The sequence below is a fragment of the Lepus europaeus genome, chromosome 20 (genome assembly GCF_033115175.1).
Source record: "Lepus europaeus isolate LE1 chromosome 20, mLepTim1.pri, whole genome shotgun sequence".
Classification (NCBI taxonomy): domain Eukaryota; kingdom Metazoa; phylum Chordata; class Mammalia; order Lagomorpha; family Leporidae; genus Lepus; species Lepus europaeus.
In genome coordinates this window covers 49,201,356-49,214,239 of record NC_084846.1, presented here as the reverse complement: position 1 = coordinate 49,214,239, position 12,884 = coordinate 49,201,356, and the positions used below count along the sequence as shown (strand labels likewise).

General features: G+C 44.5%; 1 protein-coding gene across 2 annotated transcripts in view; it reads left to right on the top strand.

The window, feature by feature from the left end:
* GLCCI1 (glucocorticoid induced 1) overlaps positions 1 to 3,290 on the top strand; it is a 107,879-nt gene extending 104,589 nt beyond the window's left edge. For both annotated transcript variants that reach the window (XM_062178305.1, XM_062178304.1), the window contains exon 8: positions 458 to 3,290. In XM_062178305.1, the coding sequence (XP_062034289.1) occupies positions 458 to 803 (346 nt within the window). In that variant the 3' untranslated portion in view covers positions 804 to 3,290. The remainder of the gene's footprint in view (positions 1 to 457) is intronic.
* Positions 3,291 to 12,884: the final 9,594 nt, after the last annotated feature.

Genomic DNA, 12,884 nt, shown 5'->3' with positions numbered 1-12,884 from the left:
GGACCCTCCTCTGCTGGACTGACTGGCTCCTTGAGAGACCATCAAGACCCCCCCCCCCCAAATCTGTACTAGTAAATCTAGAGATGCAGAAAAAGGAGGAAATGCTTAAAATTAAATACATGATGGATAATGCCCTCAGTATACTTTTTCTTAGCAGAAAAGGTCATCCTTGCCTTGCATAGTCTTCAACTACAGTATAGGGTTGAAAGCAAACCAATGATCTCTATAAAAATTTACCCAGCCATCCTTTTGAAAATCCTTCTGTCTCAAGTATCACTTCAGTGCTGTGTACCTGAATAGTCTGCCAGCTGACTTGTGCTATGGAAGATGTTTACCCTCTGTGTACACTTCCCCATTCCCTGCCATTCACATTTTAGCTGTTTTTGAGAATCCACTTGATTGAGAAAGTGCTTGACTTGTTTGTGATTGTAAGCCTAATTTTGTTTTATGGTTTTAGGTCTCGTCAGCCTATCTCGGCCCCTCTCTTTTCATGTCCTGACAAAAACAAGGTTAATTTCATCCCAACTGGATCAGCTTTCTGTCCTGTAAAACTTCTAGGCCCTCTCTTACCTGCCTCCGACCTGATGCTCAAGAACTCTCCTAACTCTGGCCAGAGCTCAGCTCTTGCGACTCTGTCCGTTGAGCAGCTCTCCTCCCGGGTTTCCTTTACATCCCTTTCAGAGGACACCAGCACAGCAGGCTCCACAGAGGCCTCTGTCCAGCAGCCATCCCAGCAGCAGCAGCTCCTGCAGGAACTGCAGGGTGAGGAACACATCTCTGCTCAGAACTATGTGATCATCTAAAGCCACGGGGGAGCCGGCCTCCTCCCCACGTTCTGTGGATTAGGCCTCTATCTGCACGGAGTGACAGACTGAACACCACCGCCACCAACAAGGAAACACTTATCAGCATCACAAAGTATCTCTTAACACTGATCTTGGCAGGGACAGAACTCCTATTCAGCAGTTTTTTGGAAAGCAGTAATGCTTGCAAAATGTGTGTCATTCAGCATTTTAAGTGGAGACTATGCATTTCATAGAATGTTTGACAGATTAGTACTTTGTCCTGTGTTTTGTTCCAAATTCTTCAGTATAAATAAGCTCTATATCAAAAAGTTGCCTGTCTAAATAGAAAATGTCTTGCTGTGTTTTGTCCTATGGAAAATACTGTACTTCAGGATTATGTTTACAATTGATCCAGGTGTTTGTTTCTAACTTCTGTAATACATACAATGCAAAAAAAAAAAAAATGGCCACAACAGTTGCACAGTGCCCACCCTATGGCCTAGCTTCAGGTACTTCAGTTGAAGTCTAAACTCAGGTAACTTGGAATGTATATCATATCGGGATATTAAATATTTCACAGCTAAAAAGCTAAAGAGGGAACAACACTCTTTTGCCTTTCCTTATTTTATGCATTTCCCTTTCCTCATTACATTCCACATTCTCAGCATAAGAAGTGCTTTCAACCCTAGAAGAATGAGAGTCCTGGACTTGAGTGAACATGAGGAGAACCAGCAAATCTGTGGTATGTGACAAGGCTGTGTCATGTGGTTACAGTACAGACTGTTGCATTCACTGTTTCTACACGTGTCAGCATGGCTTCCCCTCCCTCAGGTGTTGCTCAGTAAATGACTGTTACATTGTTGGAAATAAAGTGTTCAGTACTAGAAACATTCCACATTGTGTGTGATGAAATTGAAACATGGGAATGTCTAGCTTTCATTGTAAAACAAGTGAAGGTTCGTAGGGAATGGTTGGATTTTTTTCTTTATGTTATTCAGGGTTGTAATTGCTACCAGCTTACCTAAAGGCATATTTATGTTCAGTTTCTCTTTGAGAAGTTATTTAATTCATAGGTTCAAAAATGACACACTTTTGGTTATTGTTTTCTTCAAGCATTTTAGTTGCATGAGTTGAGAATGAGTGGATTTCCAAACTGCTGCAAGATAAGAAGGCAGGTTATTTGGTGACCTAGAAAAGCAGTAGTCTGAAGCATTCTTACTTAAGCCTCACATAAGAGTATCATGAATAGTTTTAAGATTTGGGATGTGTGAGGAAGACCCTAGGCCCAGATAAAAGGAGCCTGGAACTTGCAGACTCCAGTTTTCCACAGGGTTGTAAGCAGGCCCTACATCGATAATCCTGACTGGGCAGTTGAGAGTGGGCTGGCAGATGTTGTTTTCGGCAGCACAAAGAAGGTGTCCAGAAGTTCAGGGAAGCGTATGCATTTTTATTCCATGGCTTTCAGTTCAGTGAAACCCAGCATTGTTTCATCTGCACCTAAAAGCATAGGGCCCAGTCTTCTTAAAAGTTAGGGGACACGGTGCCTACTGTTACAGGAGCCTTTCAATTCCCTTCCGTCATTCCTGGCTTTTCTTTGTTTTGTGTACTTCCTAAGGATGGTGAAGAAGGATGGAGGGGATAGAAAGGGAAGCAACACCATTGATTTTTTTAAAAGAGATATGTGTATGTGTGTGTACACCCGTGTATATTCTGTGTATTATTTTGTCATGATGGCAATTCTCTTCTCTCCACCAAAGTTTGCAGTAATATACTCTCCTGAAGGTGCATCCAGGCTCCTTTCCATTAGTCAGTGTTACATTGTAGGAGACTGTCATGGAGAAAAGGACTCAGTTTACTTTTGCCATTTTTCACAGGGGAAACTTTTAAAACAATCTTTTCAACAGCAGACACCTTTAACCCTAATAATCTCAGGCCTTGATGAAAATACTATATTTTGTAGATTATGGTTAAAGGGAGAAAATTCCTAGTTCCGTAAGATAAATATGAGCTCCATTTAACTTCTGATGTCTGGTTCAGCATTACCTAATCTATTGATCTTGTGCTCTGCTTTTGTCCAAATAAGATGCAATAGTATCAATTTCAGAAAAATGAACTGAATATGCTTTTTTTGGTAATGAAATCTGATGTACGATATTTATAGTGACATGTGTTTTTATTTTCTCATGAAAAACTAAATATTAATTGTGTTGTACATTTGCTCTTAGCATATATTAAAGTTTTGAACCAAATGTGTTAAAGCTTATGCTTTGCCATGTAAATTTCCCAGAAGTTGTTGAGCTCAGATGTATCCTACATCCTGCTGTAGAAATTTGTCAGAAATTGTTTAAATTTTGTATATAGTTGTACTGTTTAATTCTAGCCACTGCGCTGAACAGTATTGAGTTATCAGACAATATGGCTTTACACAAGGAAATGTGTGGCTTCTGTTTTGTATTTTTTCAGTATAGAAGTTCCTGTGTCTTATTTAAATAAAGTTATTAATAAAACTGGAAAGGGTCACATGTGATTTTTGAGAGATTGTGGTTGTTGGCACGTTGCCCAGCAGAGTTGACTTTGGCTTAGGGTAATTACGGTGTTTGGCGCTCACTGAACCCCTGATGTATGTCTCTGGAGCTGTGAGTGCCCATGTGGATCCGATTCCTAAACTTGGTCTCCTCTTGACATTTAATTTACACACTTTCCATCACAAGCTAAGAGCCTAAATGTCTAGACTTCCATATCTCTTTACTGTTCTCAGTGAGGAGTACCTTAGAGAAAGATTCTTTCCACTCAATATCTTTGCACATTCATAAAAATTTAATTCAGGGGCTAGCATTGTGGCATAGCAGATAAAGCTGCCACTTGCAACACTGGCATCCTGAATGGGTGCTGGTTCATGTCCCAGCTATTCCACTTCTGATTCTGCTCTCTGCGTAGTGGAAGATGACCCAAGTGTTTAAACCCTTGCCACTCTGGTGGGAGACCCAGATGAAGACACTGGCTTTGGCCTGGCTCAGCACTGGCTATTGCAGCCATCTGTGGAGCGAATAATGGATGGAAGATACTCTCTCTCTCTCTCTCTTTCTCTCTCTCTCTTTCTCTCCCCCTCTCCCCCCCCTTTCCCTCCCTCTCTCCCTCCCTCCCTCTCTGTCTCTCTCTCTCCCCCTCTCCCTTCCTCTCTCTCCAGGGAGGTTCACACGTGTTTTCTCTCCTGAAGGTGCATTCTTTCTTGCTCCTTTCCAATAGTGTTTCATTGTATGAAACTGTCATGGAGAAAAAGACTCACTTGGTCTCCTTGACATTTAATTTGCACACTTTCATCACAAGCTAAGAAGCTAATTTCCATGTCTCTTTACTGTTCTCAGCAAGCAGTACCTCAGAGAAAGCATTGTTTCCACCTCAGAATCTTTACGCATTTATGTAAATTTAAATTCAGGTGTTCACCTTTCTATTTTGACTTTAAAGATACATTTTAAAAACAAAAATTTAAAAGTTAAATTCAGTGAAATCACTTCAAAGGAAGTTCCATATTTCTTGGAAAGAAGGCTATAGCAATAAAACATAATTCTTTACTCTTTTTTATTTGTTTAGACTGAGAATATGGGGGAGCGATGCTTTGCAGAATAAAGGAGAAGGTTGGTGTTATGCCCAGTACCCAAGTAAGGCCAGCATAGGCCTTATGGAGGCATGAAGCAAAAACAACCCACATGGAGAAATGACTTACCTGCAGTGTTCATTTCCAGAGCACATCTCATCAAAAAGACTGATAAGATTTGACCTTTAAATTGAACCTAAAATTGACTATGTAGTACCTGTGTTTTTGGCTGAGGAACTATAATTTGTAAAAACTATTTATTTGGTAGAGGAAACCTCCTTCTATTAGTTCATTCCCTAAATGGCCACAATGGCTAGGACTGGCTGGGCCAGGCCACAGCCAGGAACTGGAAATTCCATCCAGCTCTCCCATGTGGGTGGCAGGAGCCCAGTTACTTGAGCCATCACCCTTGCATTCACTTCGAGGAAGTTGGAGTAAGGAATCAGAGTTGAGTGTTGATCCCAGGCACACCAATATGGGATGCAAGAATCTTAACTGGCGTCTTGACCACTGGGCCACATGCCCACCTCAAATATGTGTCCTAATGTTGAGACTTATTAGCTGCCTATTTTTTCAAGTTTTACTGGGACAAAGCCATGTTCATTTGTGTACAGATTTGTCCAAACATGTAGTTTTTTGGCATTAGAGCTTACTAGTTGCAACAGGAGTCTGGCCCCCGATGCCTAAAATATTTACTGTCTGGTCCTTTACAGAAAGAAATTGCCAACCTCTGCTGTAGACCGAGAAACAGAATAGAGACTGGATGCAGGTAACTTGTATAATACATGTGATTGTTTTAAATATATGTCCATAAATTAATACTTCTCTCTTCAAGAGCTGGGGCTTCATTTTCCTTCCCTTAAGTGTGGGCTGCACTGGCCTCTTAGGAATAGAATATGGGAGGAGTGAAGGAATGTCATTTCCAGAATTATTAGAAGGCTGACTTACGTTTGAAGTGGCCTCACTTTCTTAGATCACTTACTATGGGGGAACTGTTGTGAGGATGCCTGGGAAGTGCATAAGACCCAGTGGAGAGCAGCAGGGGCCACCTGCCAGGCTTACGTGGAAGCAACCCCTGCAGCCCCAGGGAAGCCTTAAGATGACTGCAAGCTCATGAGACGCCTGGAGCCAGAGCCACCCTCAGTAACTGATAAAAAGGTTGTGGTTTTCTAAGTGTTTCTTTTATATGATAGGCAAAGTGGTAAGAGAGGGAGAGACAGAAAGAGATCTTCCATCCACTGGCTGACTCCCCAGATGGCCACAACTGGGTCTGGGCCAGGCGACCTGGAACTCCACCTCGGTCTTCCACGTGGGTGCAGGGACCCAAGCACTTGGGCCATCTTCCACTGCCTTCCCAAGCCATGAGGAGGGAGCTGGATTGGAAGTGGAGCAGCTGGGAGTCAGACTGACACTGATACAGAATGCTGACACTGGAAGTCATGGCTTAACCTGTCGCACAGCACCAGCCACATAAATGTTTTAAGGTGTTAAGTTTGGGGATAATGTGTTACATGGGATTAAAGTACTAATATAGTAGCTCCTCCCACCACACACACAGACAAAAACATAGGTTCTTACCAACATTACCTAGTTAGCTAGAGTCTTACTATGTAATTCTGTCCTCAGGGTTAAGAAACAAGGCTGGCTCTTTTTTTAAATGAATCCTTTTGAAATAAGCTATTTGGGGTTAGGCCTCAGACAAAGCTTTCTCATACAAGATTTTCCTAACTTAAACAGCAACCCTGGTACTAAGTCTCTACTGTGTGTTCCTGAAAAGTAACTTGTCATGTTGAACTGCCAGAGACAATGCAGCAGACAAAATTAAGACCCTAGGGGGAAGGGATTTGCTGTGGAAAATGGTGCAGAAAGAAGTGGAACAGGTGATAAGTTTTTAAAGCTGAAAAGGAGACAGGGCAGAACTTCTCAAAAAAGGGGGGGGGGATATTTCTACTTTGAATGGCTTTTTTTTTTTTTTCCTTTAGTTAGATAAGGCTGGTGGCTCCCTGATTCAGGATCACTCTATACAATTCCATGGGCATTTGCACCTCTTAAACCCGAGAGGAAAAATAAAGTCTTGGTGAGGGCTCTTAATCACTTCGATGATGGTCTCCCTCATTATGACCATTTCCTTAGCACCAAGAATTTGAACAATCAGATCATTTTTCCGCCAAAAGATTTTCTGATAACAAGGAACAGGTCCTCTTTCACGCTAACAGACTCTACCCAAGCCTTGGCATCTGTTTCAGGCTTGACTTTGATGCCATTCCTTGTAGCCAGAATTGGGTATGGCCCTGTGGGCGATGGATGTTATTTCAAACCTCTCTCTGGAAGCAAGATGGATAAAAGGTGGATGTAGGGCTCCACCAGGACCTGCCAAAGGGGGAGAAGGGTTCAGACTGGAAAAGCAAACCTGTTCTTGGGTTTTCTGTTCTACTTTGTAAAGGAAAAGAGTTATACTCCAGGGACAGGAGTTAACAAAGGACACTGCTCATGAGATGCAGTAAGCAGCCTATTTTTCATATGGGTTGGGAGCAAGGCAGACAGCGTAATCTGACCTGATTCTCCACTCGCCTGCCTGGTTGGTTGCAGACAAACACCTGGTGCAGCCTCTCCTGCTTCTCTTCTCTGTGCCCACCCCAGAGCAAGCCCTGAGAGTTTTGAATGAAGAAGTTATCTTTTTCAAGTCCCCAACCCTTTCTCCTGATTGCTCTGTACATGGCTAGCTCCCACAGGAAGACAATAAGGAGGTAGGACGAGGTGGCTAAGAATGGTTATACTTGGGGGACAGAATTTTCCGTGTGCAGGCTGGAAAGTGTTAAGGAGTTTCACAGTATGCATGGGCCCTGTTGAAATTCTTTTTGTTCTTTGGTAAAATGAACATTTATTCCTTTTGTCATGTTGGGTCAAAGACAAGCAGGCTGAACTTCATACTGTGGAGTTGTTGACAATCTTCCTCCCTCCGCCTGCACCACCACTTCATCATCCCAGTTTGCAACAGAAAGTGGCTGTTACTTAACTGGCTACTTCACACGCTTGCAAAAAGGCAAGGTGAAAAATGAAGTGAGCAACATGAAGTTAAATGCGTAACCTCAGTAGTAACTGAGGTACTAGAAATTAATACAATGTGTTGCCTTTAAATTGCCACAGAAAGAAGAATGAAATCTGTGCTAAGAGAGGGTAGGGATATATAGTCACTGTCTTATATTAGAAGAATAAGTTGGGGCCGGCACCGTGGTGCAGTAGGTTAATCCTCCACTTGCGGTGCTGGCATCCCATACGGGTATTGGTTCTAGTCCCGGCTACTCCTCTTCCCATCCAGCTCTCTGCTATACCCTGGGGTAGCAGTGGAAGATGGCCAAGTCCTTGGGCCCCTGCACCCATATGGGAGACCCAGAAGAGATTTCTGGCTCCTGACTTCAGATCAGCACAGCTCCCGCTGTTGTGGCCATTTAGGGAGTGAACCAGTGGACGGAAAACCTCTCTCTCTTTGTCTCTCCCTCTGTCTGTAACTCTACCTCTCAAATAAATAAATAAAATCTTAAAAAAAGAGTTTACATATTTTTAAAAATTTGCTTGAAAGGCAGAGGAGATAATTTCCAAATGCTTGTTCACTCCCCAAATGGGCTGGGCCAGGCCAAAGCTGAAAGCCAGGAACTCAATCTTGATCACCCATATCGATGGCAGTGAGGAAGGTATTTGATCCATTACCTGCTGCCTCCCAGGGTGTAGGTTAGCAGGAAGCTGGAATCAGGAGTGGAGCTGGGGCACAAACTCATGCATTCTGATACAGAATGCAGGAGTCCCAGGCTGCATCTTCACCGTAGCTCCACACACCCACCATTTACATTCAAAGAATAAACTAACATCCCTTCTAAACAAGTGCTACCCCTTTGTTTTGTAAGTATGTATGTGAGGAAGAGACATGAAGAATGTACAAAACAATTAGTGATTAAGGCTGGGTAGATAATCCCTCAACATATGCTTTCCAGTTTCTCCAGTAGTTCCTATTAACTTTGAAATTTGCCAGAGGGAAAAAAATGTTAATTTCTAGCATTAGGGGGGAATAGAAAAAGAGGCACAGAGACTTTTTTTTTTTTTAAGATTTTATTTATTTATTTGAAAGGCAGAATTGGAGAGATTTTTCATCCACTGCTTCACTCCCCAGATGACCACAACAGCCAGGGCTGTGCCATGCTCAAGCCAGGAGTCAGAAGCTTCATGTCGGTCTCCCATGTGGGTTCAGGGGTCCAAGCACTTGGGCCATCCTTCGCTGCTTTTTCAGACCATAGACAGGGAGTGGGATTGGAAGTGTAGCAACCGGGACATGAACCATCCATGTGGGATGCTGGCATTGCAAGTGGTGTCTTTACCCACTACACCACAACCCACAACGCTGACCCCCAAATACTTCATTTTAAATGAGTGGGATCTCTGAAAATCAGGGCAGATTGAGAGAAGGCTTGATGGCATGAACATAGGCTCAGTGGGAGAATCTAAACATGACATAAAGTTTTAGGAATTATCCCCTTCCCCAGAAAGAAAAAAAAAAAAAAAACCTGATCCCTAGACCCTCACACTCCAGGGTAAATAGCATTGACGTAATGAAGCTTGGCCTGGGTTTGGAGGTGCTTTAGGGAGAGCTGGAGTTTGAGTTCAGAGAGCAGAGCACGGGCAGGCATGCAGCCCCTACTGAACATTCTCCACACAGGGAGCCCAGCAATCAGTGCTGTCATTCATGCTTCTTGAATTGCCTCATCTAAAACACTGAAAACAAGCTGCATTAGCCTGAGCATGGATAAGAGACTGTTCTGTGAGATGATTAATATTTCTAAGTGCACTTTTAAAAGGTTTCCATTTATTAATTTTCATTCATTTTGAAAGGGGGAGAGAAGGAGAGAGAGAATCTTCTATCCACTGGTTCACTCCCCAAATGCCTGCAGGCCAAAGCTAGGAGCCCAGTTCCCAATCTGGGTATTTCACCTGGGTGGCAGGGACCCAACCACCTGAGCTATCCACCTGCTGCCTCCTGGGTGTGCATTAGCAGGAAGCTGGGTGGGAAGTGGACCTGGGACTTGCACCCAGGCATTACAATATGAGATGTGGACATCGCGGGCAGCATCTTAACCACTCAGTGTGCCAAATACACTTTTTATGGAGGATGCTTGGTCTTATTTTACAGAGGTACCTTAAATGGGTACATGTGAGATGGGCATTGACTCTGACCCTAGGGGTTATTGCCCTAGACTTTGTATTAGAGAAAACTGGGGATCCATGCATTGAATAGGCTGCAGTGAATACCTGATGAGAATCATCAGTGCATGAGGCTCTGAGCCTTATAAGTCCTTGGATCCACAGAAGGCAGAAAACAGTGTGGGGGTTCAGACATTTGCTTATTTCTGCTTCTTACAAAGTTGCTGCCTCTTGTATATGGCAGTGGGTCTCAGCACTGTTCCATCTTTGATTTTGCTCAGCTGGCAGACTACACCTGGGAGAACCCTGTCCCCTTGCACATTCTGGAACACAGAGGCACTGGAACATAAAGAGAGATGGTCTGGACATTGGTTGACACCAGACAGGGGTGAGAGTGAACTCTGAGATCCCGGGAATCTTCCTTTGTAAAATGGAGATAATAATTCTGTCTTAGTTTGCTCAGCTAGACGAGGTGGCCTAAATAGCAGGAACTTACTTCTCACGGTTTTGGGGGCTGGAATTCCACCATCAAGGTCCTGCAGGGTGTGGTTTTCTGGTCAGGGCTCACTTTCTGGTGTGCAGGTGGCTGTGTTGTCCTCACATGACTTCTCCTCTGAGCCAGCTCTCTAGGGTCTCTTATCATGTGAGTTAGGGCTCTATCTTATGACCTCATTTTACCTTAATTGCCTCCCAAGGGTCTTATTTCCAAATACTATTAAATTGGGAATTATGGCTTCAGCATAGGAATTTTGGAAAGTACTCAATTCAGTTCACAACAAATATATACTTCCATTAGGGAAATGGAAATTAAAAAAAAAAAAAAGCACAATGACGTACCACTTCACACCCACTAGGATGGCTATACCAAAATGACAGCTTTGGCCAAGATGTGAAGAAGTTAGAGCTCCCATACCTGCTCATGGGAGTGCAAAATGACATAGCTGCTCTGAGCAATAGGGTGGCAGTGACTCCGAAGTTTACAGAGTTACCATATGACACACAGCAACTGTACTCCCATGGTATACACTCAAGAAAATACAAACAGGGCTAAAGTTCCATTGCAGCAGGTTAAGCTGCCCTGAAACACCAGATCCCATATCAGAGCACTGGTTCCAGTCCCAGCCTGTTCCGCTTCCAATCCAGCTCCTGGCTTATGTACTTGGGAAAGCTACAAAAGATGGCACAAGTGCTTGGGCCCCTGCCACCCATGTAGGGGTCTCGGATGAGGTACCTGGCTCCTGGCTTCAGCTGAGCCCAACCCCAGCTGTCACAGCCATTTGGAGAGTGAACCAATGGGTGGAAGAGCTTTCTCTCTCTCTCTCTCTCCCTGTCACTCTTTCAAATAAATAACTCTTTAAAAATAACTTTAAAAAAGCACACAAATATTTATAGCAGTATTATTCATAATAGCCCAAGAGTGAAAACAATGCAAGTATTTAACAGATGACTACATAAATAAAATGTCATTTCTGTGCTATTGGGTATTATTCTGTTATTGAGTATATTTAGCAGTAAAAAGGAAAGAAGTACTGATACGCACTACAGTGCAGAGTAGCCGCAGAGATGTTCCTCGTGTGAAAGACACTAGTCACAGAGACCACATGCTGTAGCATACAGCTGGTGTGAAATGTCTACAACAGGAAAACCCCAGAAGACAGAAAGTAGGTGGGGAGCAAGAGCAAAGAGGAGTCACCACCAGTGGGCACAGGGTTTGTTCTGGGAGTAATAAAATTTTTCTGGATTTACATAATGGTCATGGTTGTCAGACCTTGTGAATGTACAAAAAAAAAAAGGGTACACTTAAAAAGAGTGAATGCCGTGATATGTAAAATGCATCTCAATTTTTAAAAATTCATACATGCAAAAAGTCTTTGGCCATAGGGCAGTGATGAGGATGAGGTGTTGTTTATGTGCACACAGCAAGGTGCCTGGTGTGGACAATGGCTGTTTGCATTTTGCAGGGGGCTGTGCGGGGCTCAGAGAAGTGATGGGAGTCAGCACAGAAACATGGTTCATCTTGCAAGGCTTTCACCCAACAGCTGGGTGCAAACTTTCTCTGCTGTCCACTCACTCTGTTCTGGGCACTTTTCTCATTTGCTTGGATGGGCAGTCAGGCACTGGCACCCAGGCTGCCCGGGGAAGAGGTCAGAGCATGTGCAGACCTTTGTCTTGCTTATCCCTTGCTGTGCACCTTGTGCCTGGTCCTGCTCAGCCTTCCCGGACCTGGAAGGCCAGGTCAAGACACCAGGGCACTGGAGGCTTCAGCCTGCACCCTCTCGCTTTTCTCTGCAAGATTCTTTCTTGCAAAGACAGGTTTGGAGGCTGCCTGGCTCTGGGCCTGTCACCCCAGGCTCACCCTTGAAGCCCAAGGGCAGGAAGCAAGGAGGTGTTCCCTCAGGGCTGGTTCTGAGGACAGGTGACAGATGGGTGGCAAAGGCAGGTAGCAGGAGCTCAGGCTCCTGTGGGGCCATGATTGGTTCTCTCCCTGCTAGCTTCTTCCTCTGCAGCTGGAAGCTGGAAGCAACAGGTCAACCAGGATGGCAGCTCCGATTGGCAGGATAAAAATACATTTTGGTTTGACTGCTGAGGTCCATGCTTCGCCAGTTTGGCCACTGAGGGCAAGGAGACTGGACAAAGTACAGAGGGCTGTGACTTTCCCACAGGGGACACAGGGTCTGAGGAACCCCATTGGCTTGCGTGGGAAGCTGCGGGCTGTGTGTGCTTACGGAAAAGCCAGGTGCTCTGGTGCCCTCTGCATCTACGTGAGGCCTCCAATGTGCATGAACTTTATTGTTCATCGACCCTTCTGAGAATTTATGAAAGCTCTAAACTATTTCCTCAGGCTAAAAATCCACCTTAGATACATTTCCACAGAAACTTGTGTATGATCTCAGAGGGTGTACAGAACCCTTGAAGCTAAGAGGCCCATAAATCCCCAGGCCAGCAGAGCTTATGAGCAGGGCAGTTTGCCCGCAGCTCTCAGGAACAGCGTGAGTGGTTGGAGGATGATGGCAGTGTGGGCTCATCTGTCAGGTGCTGAATTGAGGGGTGCTAAGGATGCTCCTGTCCCCGCTGGGGTGGGCTGAAGTGGAGGATGCTCCCAAGGAGAGACAGGCCTTGAGGCACCACTGCTTAGTGCCAGACACATTGGACCCAAATCAACAAGAGCACTCCCTGCAAAGTGGCTGCAGAAGGAAGCCCCAGGAGCCGATGTGGAATTCCACCTCTACTGATGATGTGTCCCTCAAAGGACAGCTTCCTCCCTGGCCGGCAGAGGGGCCTGGTGGGAGTCCTTGTCTCATTTCAGAGGTGTG